Genomic DNA, 12,656 nt, shown 5'->3' on the forward strand with positions numbered 1-12,656 from the left:
ATTATCACAGGGGGAGAGAGAAAATCAGTGGCAATCTCATAGGGTTTTTTTTGTCATGCTTTACTCTTGAAGTGGCTAAGCGGTGTTCACCAGCACCCTTTTATTCTACAAATCATCTAACCAGTGGTCTGCACTCTGCAGCCTTCCCAGGTGCCCATGCTTCAGTAAAAGCCTCGGGGAAGACATCATGAGGTAAATCCTCCCCTGGGGCTTTTCCAGATCAGGAAATGCAAGCTGCCAGGGAGGCTGCAGAGTGCTAGAGAAATGTTTCCTGGGGGAAAAAACACCACTACCACTGGTCACCATACAACAATAAGGTAAGCTCAAAACCTTGCATCCACCCAAATTCTAAAGTGCTCTGAAAATGAGGCAGAAAAATAGAAGCCTCTTTAGCAGAGGAAGAAATCTCTTGAGAAATTAGAGGACAAATCTGCGCAGCACTAGTTTGGACCTTTGCCTTCACAGAGGGCAGCTGAGAACAAAGGAGGCCTGCTCAGACATAGGGATGCTTCCAGCTTCCTGCTTTGAAGTGATTGTGCTGCCAGGGGCCATATCAGAGCATTCTTTGGAGAACATGGACCATAAGATAATACGTGCTGGAGTAATTGAAGGATTTTTATCCTACGCCTCAAGTTAACTGCCAACTAGACTGAGGCTGCAATGTTACATATACACTAGGGAATAAGCCCCACTGAACACCAGGGCTGTGGAGTCGGAGTCGTGGAGTCGGAAACATTTTTGGGTGGAGTCAGAGTTGGTAGAAATGTTCTGACTCCGGCTTCAAAATAAATTTTGATTGACAAATTTTTTAAAATACAAATTCAAAATGTCAAAGAAGCTTCCCATGAGGTCAGCTGTAGTTGAGCATTTCACCATAACTCAAGATGGAAAACATTTTGTGTGTCAGTGTATGACACAGGACCCAGATGAAGACAAATGCTGTGATGCCAAGATCAGCGCATATTCAGGCAGCGATAAAAATGCTCCTATGAGAGCTTCCAATTTAAAAAGACATTTACAGCCCTTTCCAGGGCTGTGGAGTTGGAGTCGTGGAGTTGGAAGCAATTTTGGGTGGAGTCGGAGTCGGACAGTAGAAAACTAGAGGAGTCGGAGTCGAAGGTTTGGCGTACCGACTCCACAGCCCTGCTGAACACAGCTGGACTTCCTTCTGAGTTAAATAGGCATAGAATTGTCCTCTTAATTGTTGCTGAGGATTATGTGAGGTCTGTGGAGATGCTTTTATTAAACTTTGCAGTGAAGATAAGGCATTTTATGGCTGCTATCTGAAAGTATTAAAGCTGCTTCTTTTGTTTGAATCGGTTTATAACTGCTCTCTCAGACCTGTAAAACAGAGCCTGTGAAGCTTTTTAGACTGTTCTTTGAAGTCACTTCAGCATTTACTTCCTTCAGAGCTGAGTTTAGACTGCTTAGAATCTCTGTTGGAACTCTTTATGGGCTTTGTTCTAGCTATGCAAAGTGGAAGGCAGAAAGACACTTTTTAATATTTAGCTGTACAGTGCTGCTGCTCTAAAAACATCTTACTGATGGACTGTTACTGAAATTGTAAGTTCTGCTTCAGCTGTGCATTAGATAGAGCATGAGGTACTTTTATCAGCATTATCTGACTTTATTTGCCTCAACCTCAACATGTTTGGCTGGAATCATAATGGATTATAAACATTGGCTGATATCTAACTAAGGCTGCAAACCAATACAGGTTCAATAGGACTTACTCCCAGGTAAGTGTGTATTGGATTGCAGCCTTAGTCATACTTAGAGTATGATTAATCAGTGGGCTTAAATTACTTAAAACCATTAATTTCAGTGGATCTTCTCCGGTTGTGGCTAATGTTGGATATCCTCCATTGTTTTAATTGTACAATATATGAGCCACAAAGTATATTTCTATCACCTGGCTGCTACTTGAAATTATTGCAGCATTGTTGGTTAGGATTGTTAACAATCATTTTTCAAGTGTCTCTTCTATAGGGCAATGTAGTCAGCATATAAAGTACTTTATTGGCCACTATTAGGATTTTTTTCTATTACTAATTAGTAATGCAATTGGATTTGCTTATAAATATTGCATGAACTGGATAATATATTCACCAATAGGCAAAAAACCTTGCGGTTTAAGAACATACCTATAGCCAACAGATATTTCTATCAAACTTTAAGAAGCAGGGAAATTGGGCAGCTGTAGTGAATGCACCAGGAGACCTGACCTCCTCTCTGAGATATTGTACTGCCCTACAAATTTGTCAAAATGCAAATACAATTTGGGTTGGTCTTTCACAGTCCAATCCACTTGCTGTGTAGCTTGGAATAATTTGGTAACATGTGTCTCTTAAGAATATAGGGAGTGGTGGCAATACCTGCCATATCCAAAGATGGAGAATTATATTTTTGTATGTTTGTTGGTGTTCTTACTTTGCTTCTTTTCTGTGTTACTACTGTTTCTACAGAGAATATAACCTAGAAAATTATTCATCCTAGAAATCTGTGTCAAATTTATTTTTACTAATTTCAAAGCCTTTTTATCGGTCGCTGTCATATGATGGTGAATATAGCCTTTTTTGTTTCAAACTGGAGGTTATGCTCTTTCTATTTTGGGCACATTAACAATTGAATCAGAAACTGCAGTCTGATGTAAAATCAGACTGATTACAATATGTTGCTACTTAAGCAATGAGTCTAGCTGTCGGAAATAACAAACTTGGCCTGTCCAAGATGCATGTTTTCAGTCTGCTATGCTTAAACAACTCCACTTAAGGAAAGGTGAGCATGGTCAATTAAAAACATAAAGCACACCTAGAATTTTGCTAGAATATATTTCACCTCCCACTGTTTCATCTTGTACAAATAGAGACGCTCGTCATGTCCATTGGAAACTATTCTGCAGAACTGTCAGTGCCATTATTCCACAATTGTTTTAGGGACTTTTTTTTAGTGTGGGAAAGTGTTGCTGTACTTCACATATTCGCAGAAAGAGAAGCAAAAGAAAATGATTTACTATAGGAAATTTCACTAAAATTGCAAAGTAAATACATATTTAAACTGACTATCTGAACGATATCAACTGTTTTAATATAGTTGCTTCATCGCTGCTGAAACAAGATCAGCACAGCACATCTTGTTTCTGTTATTTGGGCTGACTGCAGGTGTTGCCACCAGTCACCATATGCTCAGAGGCACATGTTACCAAATTCTGCCAAGCTACACAGGAAGTGGATTGGATTGTGAAAGACCAACTCAAATTATGTTTGCATTTTTACAAATGTGTGGAGCAGTACAATATCTCAGAGAGGAGTCCCTTGGTCCCCTGGTGCATTCACTATAGCTGCCCAATTTCCCTGCTTTTTATAGTTTGATAGAAATATCTGTTGGCTATAGTAGATTCTTAAACCGCAAGGTTTTTTTGCCTGTTAGTGAATTTCCCTGCTTTTTAGTCCAGGAGGTAAGAAATGGGATCCTGTGCAAGTTTGCTAAGAATGGAATGATCATTTGCATGCTTATTGATTTAACTGGATTTACTCCCCTGCAATCATGCTTAGGATAGGTGAAACTGACCACGGGATGGGAAGGGGAGCAGGCAGGAGGGGGAGGAGGAGGGTAGGCTTGATCATTTGCATGTTTATTGAGTTCACTGGGATTTACTCCCGTGCAGTCATGCTTAGGATAGGTAAAACTGCCCATGGAGAGGGAAGCCTGGAGTGGGCAGGGGAGGAGGAAGAGGGGAGGAAAAGGAGAGGAGAGGGGAAGGAGGGGAAAGGCAGGTCTGATCATTTGCATGCTTATTGAGTTTGATGGGATTTACTTCTGTGCAATCATGGCTGGGACAGGTAAAACTGACCATGGAGGAGGGGGAAGGGAGAGCCCATCCTCTTCTTTCCTGGGGCATATGATTTGCCTTGGCCCAGAGCAGATTTTGGGGTGGGCACCCTCAGTTACTTTTTTAAAAAAATGATTTTATGACATCATTATTCATTTATAAGCATTTCAGAAGCCTGATAATTTTGACTGAATAAATTTGTTCTTCTTGAGGGGGGAGTCCCCAGATCACAGCGATATATGATATGGGGTACCCCAACATATATTTTGGGCTTCAGAGACATGTTGACGTTCCTATGGAGTTGCTGTAGCTGTGAACTTTTCTTGTTTTTTAATGTTTTTAACTTTCAAGCAAATGAGGAACTGGGAATTAGGAACCAACTTCAGCGTCGTGACAACATAACCAATTATCAGGGATGATGGAAATTGTAGTCCTACAACATCTGGAGGGCACAATGTTGGCTATCCCTGATCTGTAAGGCCTCACAAGTAACTTTGTTGTTTGTTGCAATACTTACAAGAACATAAGAAGAACCTGCTGGATCCAACCAGTGGCCCATCTAGCCTAGCACCTTGTTCTCACAGTGGCCAATCAGATGCCCTAAAGGGAAGCCCATGAGCAGGACCTGAGTGCACAAGCAGCACTCTCCTCACTTGTATTTCCAGCTGGTATTCAGAAGCTCCTGTCTCTGACAGTGGAAGTAGAACATCGCCATCATTGCTAGGTGCCGCTGATAGATTTATCCTCCATGAATTTGTCTAATCCTCTTTTAAAGCCATCCAAGTTGGTGCCCATCACTGCTTCTTGTAGTAGTAAATTCCATAGTTTCATTATATGCTGGGCAAAACCACATTTTTAATTGCAGGAGAAGGGATAACATTTATGCCGGTGGATTACTTTTGATATGTGCATTTTCTGTTTACCTACATTATGTCTCTTAAGTTCTGCTTCTGACAGTTCAGTTGTGCCTACATGTCTACCCAATGAGTTCAATGGGACTTACTTTCTGGTAAATATGTACAGGATTAAGTTACCTCTAAGTTATACTGTTGACAAAAAAAATTGCAAAGGCAACTAGTAAAGAACTAAAGGTTGTGTTTTTCTTTGATAATAGGGGATTTCCACATTGATTAAAATGTGTTTTAGTTGAAAGGGATGCTGTGTTTTTTTTTGCAGCACAACACAGGCATGCCTTCAAGCAACGCAGTAGAATGTCTTGTTCAGTACTGGTGGCAACCTAATCTGTAAAAGACATGCCTTGTCTGACATGCTCTTTGAGCATCCTGTTCTTTCGAGACATAACAGGAATGTATTGTAAAAGCAGCATTTTCAAGTGTAAAATTTGATTTCAAGTGAATTATATGTGTGTTGGAGTATCATCATTGCTGGGGGTGGGGGATGTGAGATTCTGTTGTGCCATTCTGTTAATCTACAGATTTTTTTTTTATTGTACTACCCTCTGTGTGTTTGTGCGTGCTTATTTTTAATGTTGTTTTAGGCTACTTAGATGTGCAGCAGCCAAGGCCAGCACCTTGTAGGCGTCTTTTTTAAAAAGTAACTAAAATGTAATTGTAGTGATTACTTTTGAATAAAAGTAAGGTAATCAGTTACTTTAAGAGCAATTGCAATTGTAACAGCGATTACACCTTTTTTTGGCCATGCAACTGTAATTTATTACTTTTAAAAAGTAATCTTCCAAGCTTTCCCAAGTAGGGAAAACATAACATAGATTTAGCAAGTATTAAACAATTCAGTATTCTGTTTTAGTTTTTTAAGAAGGAATCTGTATTTGATTGCTTGTCTTAAAACCTGGATCTTATTTTACCCTTAAATATATCATTTTTGTAGCTTGGGATCCCTGCTGACTCTGAAAATCAGACTAAACTATAGGTCTTACAGAATTTCCAGGTGACTCATAGAGCTGATTCTGGGGCCTTTCCACTTGTGCTGTGTTGTTGTGAAGCTCCCTCCTCAGGAGAAACGTTTAGGCCAGCCTCCAAAGAACCACTCGCCTTAAGTTATATGTGCCCAGTAGAGCTTTGGACTTGTTTTCTTGAACAGCAAGACAATTTGTTCTATGTCATAGGGGATCTGCTGTAAAAATGTGTGTTTGTGTGTGCGTGCGTGCAATTTTCACACTGGGTGAATGCAAGCCCTTGGATAGCCTAATTTTTTATTTATGATACTGATATTTTGTTTTATGATTGTAATGGTTTTATTTGTGTTATAATTGTATATTTATTGTTGTAATCATCAGAAATCAAATAAATAAAATGTGTTTACTGAAAGGAAAATAGCAGGTTTGTTTGTTTGTTGTACTAATAGTCCACCCTTCACCAAATGATCCCAGGGCAGGTTACGGAAATATCCCAATTAAAAACAAATACAAACTACCATAAAATAATAAAATACAACCACAAAACAATAGTGAGAAAACAGTGGAATAGCAGTGCACCAAAGGCAGGAAGAGAGAAGAACTTCCTTAAACGAAACTACTTTGGTGGAAATAAAATCTTATTTTAGTACATGAGCAAAGGAAAGAACTTGTAACTTCAATCTGACACAGAGAAGTAAGGTAAAGCCATTAGTAAATATATATTTATCAGTTCATTATTGGCCAAGCCCCCCAAAACAGTGAACAGATTAATACAAAAGAAAATAGAATAAAATTACAGTAAATTCAATAGTACAATACAATAAATCAATTCAAATATAAAATAAAAAGGCATAAATTACACTTTTTACATTCACGAGTTCCATTTGTGCTCTCACCACAACCACAGCTGCCATCCACAAACAACTGCACACACAAGCTTTATGTTTTGTATCTTGTATGTGTGATAAGTTCTGAATTGTTACAATGGTATTATATTTTTGCATTAAACAAATTATGGTAGGCTGGAAGTGGGAAAACATGAACCAGTGATGGTGGGGCAGGGGAAGCTTGCCTGCCTGTCCCAGTATGCATCAAGCAAGGACTGTGTCTGTGCTTTAATTTTTTTAAAAACCTCCTGTCATTTCCTGAAATTTAATGCTCCTATCCACTTAACTTATCTTTACAGATCGCACCCCAGAGGAGCTTTGCGATTGATTATGACCACAACTGCTTTCTCAAGGATGGGAAACCATTCCACTACATCTCAGGCAGCATCCATTATTTCCGTGTTCCCCAGTACTACTGGAAAGACCGCCTCTTGAAGATGAAAATGGCAGGCCTTGATGCTATTCAGACGTAGGTGGTTCTCAAACCACAGTTACATAGAGTGAGGCATCCTCTGAAGGTGCCACCTGAATTTTGCATTGAAGTCATTGGCAAAGAGCCAGCATATGTGGCAACCTAGGACTGATTACAACAGCAGGAAAAAAATTGGCTAGAGTCCAGTTCATATGGGGGTGTTTCTTTCCCATACAAAGGGTAGCTTGAAACACATTGTGAAAGCCATGAAATAGAAATGTTTACTCTTGACATATTTCAGTTTATTCCAGTACTACTACTTAAAATGAGCATGCGTGCATTCAGCTTATTGCTTCTATCTTCCTTGTGCTGTGATAGGCCAAGATGTATAGAAGCAGGCACAAGTTTCTGCCCACTTGTTTATTCTGCCTTAACAAAAAAGCAGAACAATATACTATGCTTTAAAGAATGTAAAAATGTTTCTCCAATGTAATTGAGATTCTGCAGTGTTAAGTAAAGTTGATTTCTACAAAGTATATAAACTGTACAAATTAAGAAAATATGCATATATTTGATCATTTTGCATAACGTTTTACTTCTGCTAGTCATAGGAAAAGTAAAAAAGCCATGCAAAGACACTCAAGCTCTAACATCAATGGAAATCATGCTCGACTCCCATTTTGGCTTTTCAAGATTTCACCAGGCATTGTCTGTTTGTACTGAATCCTATTTTTGCAGCCTTTTTTTTATCATTAATTTTTATTCAAATTTTCAAAAACAAAACAAAACAAAAATAATTAAACAATATAATAAAATGTTGACTTCCGATTTGTCGCAGATCAGTTATAGGTCTACAATATATAACAAACCTGTCTCTTAAATTATATTACAAAATCACTTTCCTCCAGTAGTTATCTTAATTAATCATCAAATCTCATAAACATTACTTTACTCTTTCCACAAAAAGTCAAAAAGAGGTTTCAATTCCTTGAGAAATATATCTATCAATTTTTCTCCAAATAAACATGTCGATTAATCCATCTCATCAAATCTGTTAGGTCCAATAATTTCAATAGCCATTCTTCCATTATCAATGTTAATTCCATCTTCCATCTTCAATAATCCTGTTAAGTCCAGTAATTTCAGTAGCCATTCTTCCATTATCAATATCCCATAATAATCTTGCTGTCATAGCCATAGTCATATAATAAGAGTCTGATGGGGATTTCCTTTATCACAAATAATTCCTTGCCATCAATTCTGAGTGTGTTGCTGAAATATTGTTGTAAAGTCATATCTCTGTTCTTCTTTTTTACGAAATGCACTGGCACATCTCTTGAGAATTTTTCCATTGTCACATATCTGTAATTAATTCCATAGATTTTTTCTATGTCAAGCTCCATCATATCATTCCAGTCCAGAAATTTATCCAAGACATTGATAGCTTTATCTCTAGTATCTTCATTAATTTCTTCAGAGACAACGTTGAATTCCAAACAGTAAATTTTATCTCTAATATCCATAAACTCCAAGTCTTTCTCCAGTTCCACATTTGTTCCAATCTCCAGGGCTTGCATCTTCCCTTTAATTTTTCTTTTTTCATCTTCTAATGCTTGTCCAATTGTATCTCTGATCTCATCAACCTCCTCTCTCACAAGATCCCCTATTTCTTTAAGCTCCTGTTTCATTTTGCCAAATTCAGTTTTCATCTCCTGTCTCAGGGTTTGTTTCGTTATCTCAATCTCATCCATTATTTTCTGAAGCATAATTACTTCCAGGATCTCAGCCACTTTCTTGATTGCCATTCTTAAAACCACGAAGGAAAAAAAAAAAAACCACTTCTTATTCCAGCAACAATTGGGTTAATATTCCAAGCCTGATGACATCACAGTGTAGACAGCTCAGCCTGCCTTATCTCTTATATGTTCAGGAATGCAAAACAAATTTAGTTCACAGCATCAAAACAGTTAGTGGCCTCGTGAACCAGCAGATTCGTCAAAATGAAATAGACCAAAAAAAAATAGTCCCAGACATATAATACTCCAAAAGTTCATAAATCAGATTTATTTATTTTTTTTTCTCCTCGGAATAGAAATCCCTCATCCGTTTGTATCTTTAAAATGCACAAATTCCAGGCCAGCTTTTTGCAATAATAACAAAGATAAGCTTTTTCAATTTCTTTCCTCCTTAATTTCGTGAATGAAAGAGAAGAGTTATAACTCACCCAGGAATTCTTTATAGATGATTCATTGACAAATCTCTTTTTGCTGCAACAATTTAAACCAGATGATAAAAATAGAAAGAAGGATACTTGCCTGTTAAAATCCGTTTTCCTTTGAAGAAAAGATAAACGTATCGCTTAATCAGTTAGAGCTTGTTTAGAAGTCCGTCTGGCATTGCAGGCTGAACCTTCTCTCATAAACTAATGAAATCCAGTCCCCCCTACGAACACAGGCTTTTATGGTTAATCTCTACGTTTCTCCCTACCCGGGAGAAGTCTTTACCAGTCCAAAAAAAACGTTCTGACTGATTTTAAAACTGAAAAAGCTTCCTCTGAGACGAGAGCTCGTCTCAAAGACAGGCACAGGCGAAGTCACCCTTCCCAGAAGTCTATTTTTGCAGCCTTGATGGTTAGAAACTTGCTTTACAAAAAAAGAAACAAAGTTGATGTTCTTGCGATGCTGAATTATACAGTACCCTTTCTTGGTGACAAAATGTGTTTTGATTCCCCTTCCATAATCTGTTCTGCGGTAACAACATCCTTCAGTAGATCAAATATCATGACAAACCTTTTAGTGTCATGCTTTTGTGGAAGCATTGTCAGTTTTGCTGCTTTAAAAGTTCAGCATCCTTCTTCAACATAACCTTCCTGAATTGTGATTCTAAGACAGAGCCACTAGAGTGAGCTAGATGCATACACTGTGGTGTGCCAAGATCTCAGAAGAGCCAATGACATAATCTCTACATTGAGCATGCAAAAAGCACAGTCTGCTGAAAAGATCTCCTGCGCAAGCCTTGTGGAAGTGCATGGCAAGTCTGCAAGAGCTCTGCTCATATTAGAGAACTTCCCAGTGGAGTGTGCTTAAAATCTATGAAAAAATAAAGGCTTTAGCTTAGACTCAAGAGATTTACAAGCAGAAGAAAAGCTGCAGTGTGCAGTTCTATACACAGAAACACAAGCCCACGTACGAGCATTGTGTACATTTAAGAAGGTTCATACATCCAGCTTCATACTTCAGGGAAATATTCTGAATAAAATTTGGTTTTCTTTGCACGGAATGCTTACATTATTACTCCACTCCACAATCCCAGGTGTGGATGCCTATTCATACTTTTAGAAAAGAGCGTCTGTACCACATATTCTACTGGCTGTTAGCTGTAATTCTTCCTGATGAAATTATATTACTGTTGGAGTGATTTTTGTATAGTATAAGAGGATAATAGTAATGTATGTGGGATTTACAGGTATGTGCCGTGGAACTTTCATGAACCTGAGCCAGGAGTTTACAATTTCACTGGTGACAGAGATCTGGAGTATTTCCTACAGCTTGCTGAAGAGCTTGGCTTGTTAGTCATACTGAGAGCAGGACCTTATATATGTGCAGAATGGGACATGGTAAATATTTTTCCTAGTTTTCAAGATTTTCTAGGGATGCTTCCAGATGACCTCTTTATTGAGCATTCATCATAATTTGTTTGCTATTTATTAAGCATTTGTTTGCAGGGAGTTTAGATGATGTGGCATCAAAGCGAGAGTTTTTAATGTATTTTGTATTGCTTTCCTTATTACAAAAAGTCCAATCTTTTGCAGAAGCAGGTGTGTTGTGGGTTTGCTGCGCAGCATCTCCCAATCAGTTATAATTGTGCAATCTGAATTTGCTGGTATATGATTGAATTCCACCCCAAAATAGTGACAGTCTGGAAGTGCCCTTTGTTTTCAAGTTTCATTGCTTTTACAAGACAGAGAATTAATAGTATGTTGTCCTACATGTAGCTTGTCTCCTACCCCTCAACTGTAATCTTGGCTTGGTTTCTTTGTCATGTTGGAGTGTGACAAAGAGAGAAATCTAAGGGACCCCCTCTGTATATTTGGTGGTTTTAAATTAACATAGGAAAAAGTGTTGTTTCCTGCTAGTTGCTTATATGGGTTTGGATGCTAGAATTTTTCAGTTTTCCAGCATTTGGTATTAGCACCAATCATGACATATGGCAGATTTTAATGAAGGTTATCGTGATCATGTTAAAGGGGGCAGACGTTAGCAATTCTGTCCCACTTGCCACTGATAAGTCCTTGACCAACTTAGTACCAAAACCCCAAAGTACAGGGCTATGCCATTTCTGGGGATGTGGAGCCATTTGGATGCCCCTCAAGATCGTTTGCAAGAGGCTGCTGCATGCTCCAGTGCATTTTGACAAAGGCAAGGGAAAATTTGTGCAACACAGCTCTGCTGGTCATGAACTGGGGGACAGAGTCAAGCCAGCACATTTGTGAAATGGCTTCATATTGATTTTAGGATTCTTTTACCCAGTTGTGAGCACTAAGTCAGGTCAACAGCTCATTGTACTGTTAGTCAATGTTTTTTTAAGGCCTTGACTACTATTCCTGCTGACTGACCTATTATAGTAGATATTTCCAGGAAAATGTTATCCATATATTTGCTGAAACAAGTTATTTATATGGTTTGTTTTCCAACTATATTTTATCATTCTTTTTTTTTAGGGAGGTCTACCTGCCTGGTTATTGGAAAAAGAATCTATTGCCCTTAGATCTTCCGATTCAGGTAACGAGGTCAAATGACTTGGCAGAAAATGTGTAGTAGTCAATATCTGCATTGTTTGGAAGTAAAATGATAACAGCATAAGTCCATACATGTGACCTGCATGCCTTCCTCCCCTCAGCTTGTGATCTCGTGACTTACCTCAGGTATGAGATGAGGCAGACAAATGTAACATTATAGTTCTCCATACTTTATCTAGAGAAAGTTGGAAATGATTGCATGGTGGGGAAAAACAGAATACATCTTGGATGTGAACCTGCCCTTAAAATTCTCTTAATGTATTTTGAGGAGGAGGTAGGGTGTAGTGATGAAGAGTTTTGGTCTAAGACCAGGGAGACCCATGTTAAAATCTTCATTCCAGTCATAAACGTAGCTATATACCTCAACTGTTTCTCTAGCCAACCCAATATTTATCAATTTGTGTATCCCTCAGTTCAACTTCTGGCTTCCTTTCTGCTGCAGTACCCAACTGTGCTGTCTAACTTTCCTATGTTCCAGCTCAAGTGTTTCATCCCTTTTCCTCACTGTTGTAGTTCTTCAACTTCAGTGCTTAAGTCTTTGACTCCCCAACTCCTCTTCCAACTTTTCTTATTTCTAAGTAACTACTATATTTCCAATTCAGCTTTTATTTAAAATATTTTCAATCCTGCCCCCAGCCTTTCAGCCAATTGGAAATGGAAATGGACTGCCTTCAAGACAATTCTGACTTATGGCGGCCCTGAAGGAGAATATAATCCTGGTTAAGATGATATTTATGCTTAACTGCCAGGTTGCTGGGCTGAATGTCTGGCCCTCCAGTGCAAAATTTTCTTTTGTACTATTGTCCCTCCTATGCACCATTTTCCCCTGTGAACATTAGCTACCAAAGGTT

General features: G+C 38.4%; 1 protein-coding gene across 8 annotated transcripts in view; it reads left to right on the top strand.

Moving 5' to 3' along the window:
- GLB1 (galactosidase beta 1) overlaps positions 1 to 12,656 on the top strand; it is a 62,789-nt gene that overhangs the window by 10,349 nt on the left and 39,784 nt on the right. For 7 of the 8 annotated variants that reach the window (XM_061585953.1, XM_061585947.1, XM_061585952.1 and 4 more), the window contains exons 2-4: positions 6,895 to 7,064; positions 10,473 to 10,623; positions 11,728 to 11,788. In XM_061585953.1, the coding sequence (XP_061441937.1) occupies positions 7,033 to 7,064; positions 10,473 to 10,623; positions 11,728 to 11,788 (244 nt within the window). In that variant the 5' untranslated portion in view covers positions 6,895 to 7,032. The remainder of the gene's footprint in view (positions 1 to 6,894; positions 7,065 to 10,472; positions 10,624 to 11,727; positions 11,789 to 12,656) is intronic. The other variant, XM_061585954.1, reaches the window with a different exon arrangement.

Source organism: Rhineura floridana, chromosome 10 (assembly GCF_030035675.1).
Source record: "Rhineura floridana isolate rRhiFlo1 chromosome 10, rRhiFlo1.hap2, whole genome shotgun sequence".
In the NCBI taxonomy this organism is placed as follows: domain Eukaryota; kingdom Metazoa; phylum Chordata; class Lepidosauria; order Squamata; family Rhineuridae; genus Rhineura; species Rhineura floridana.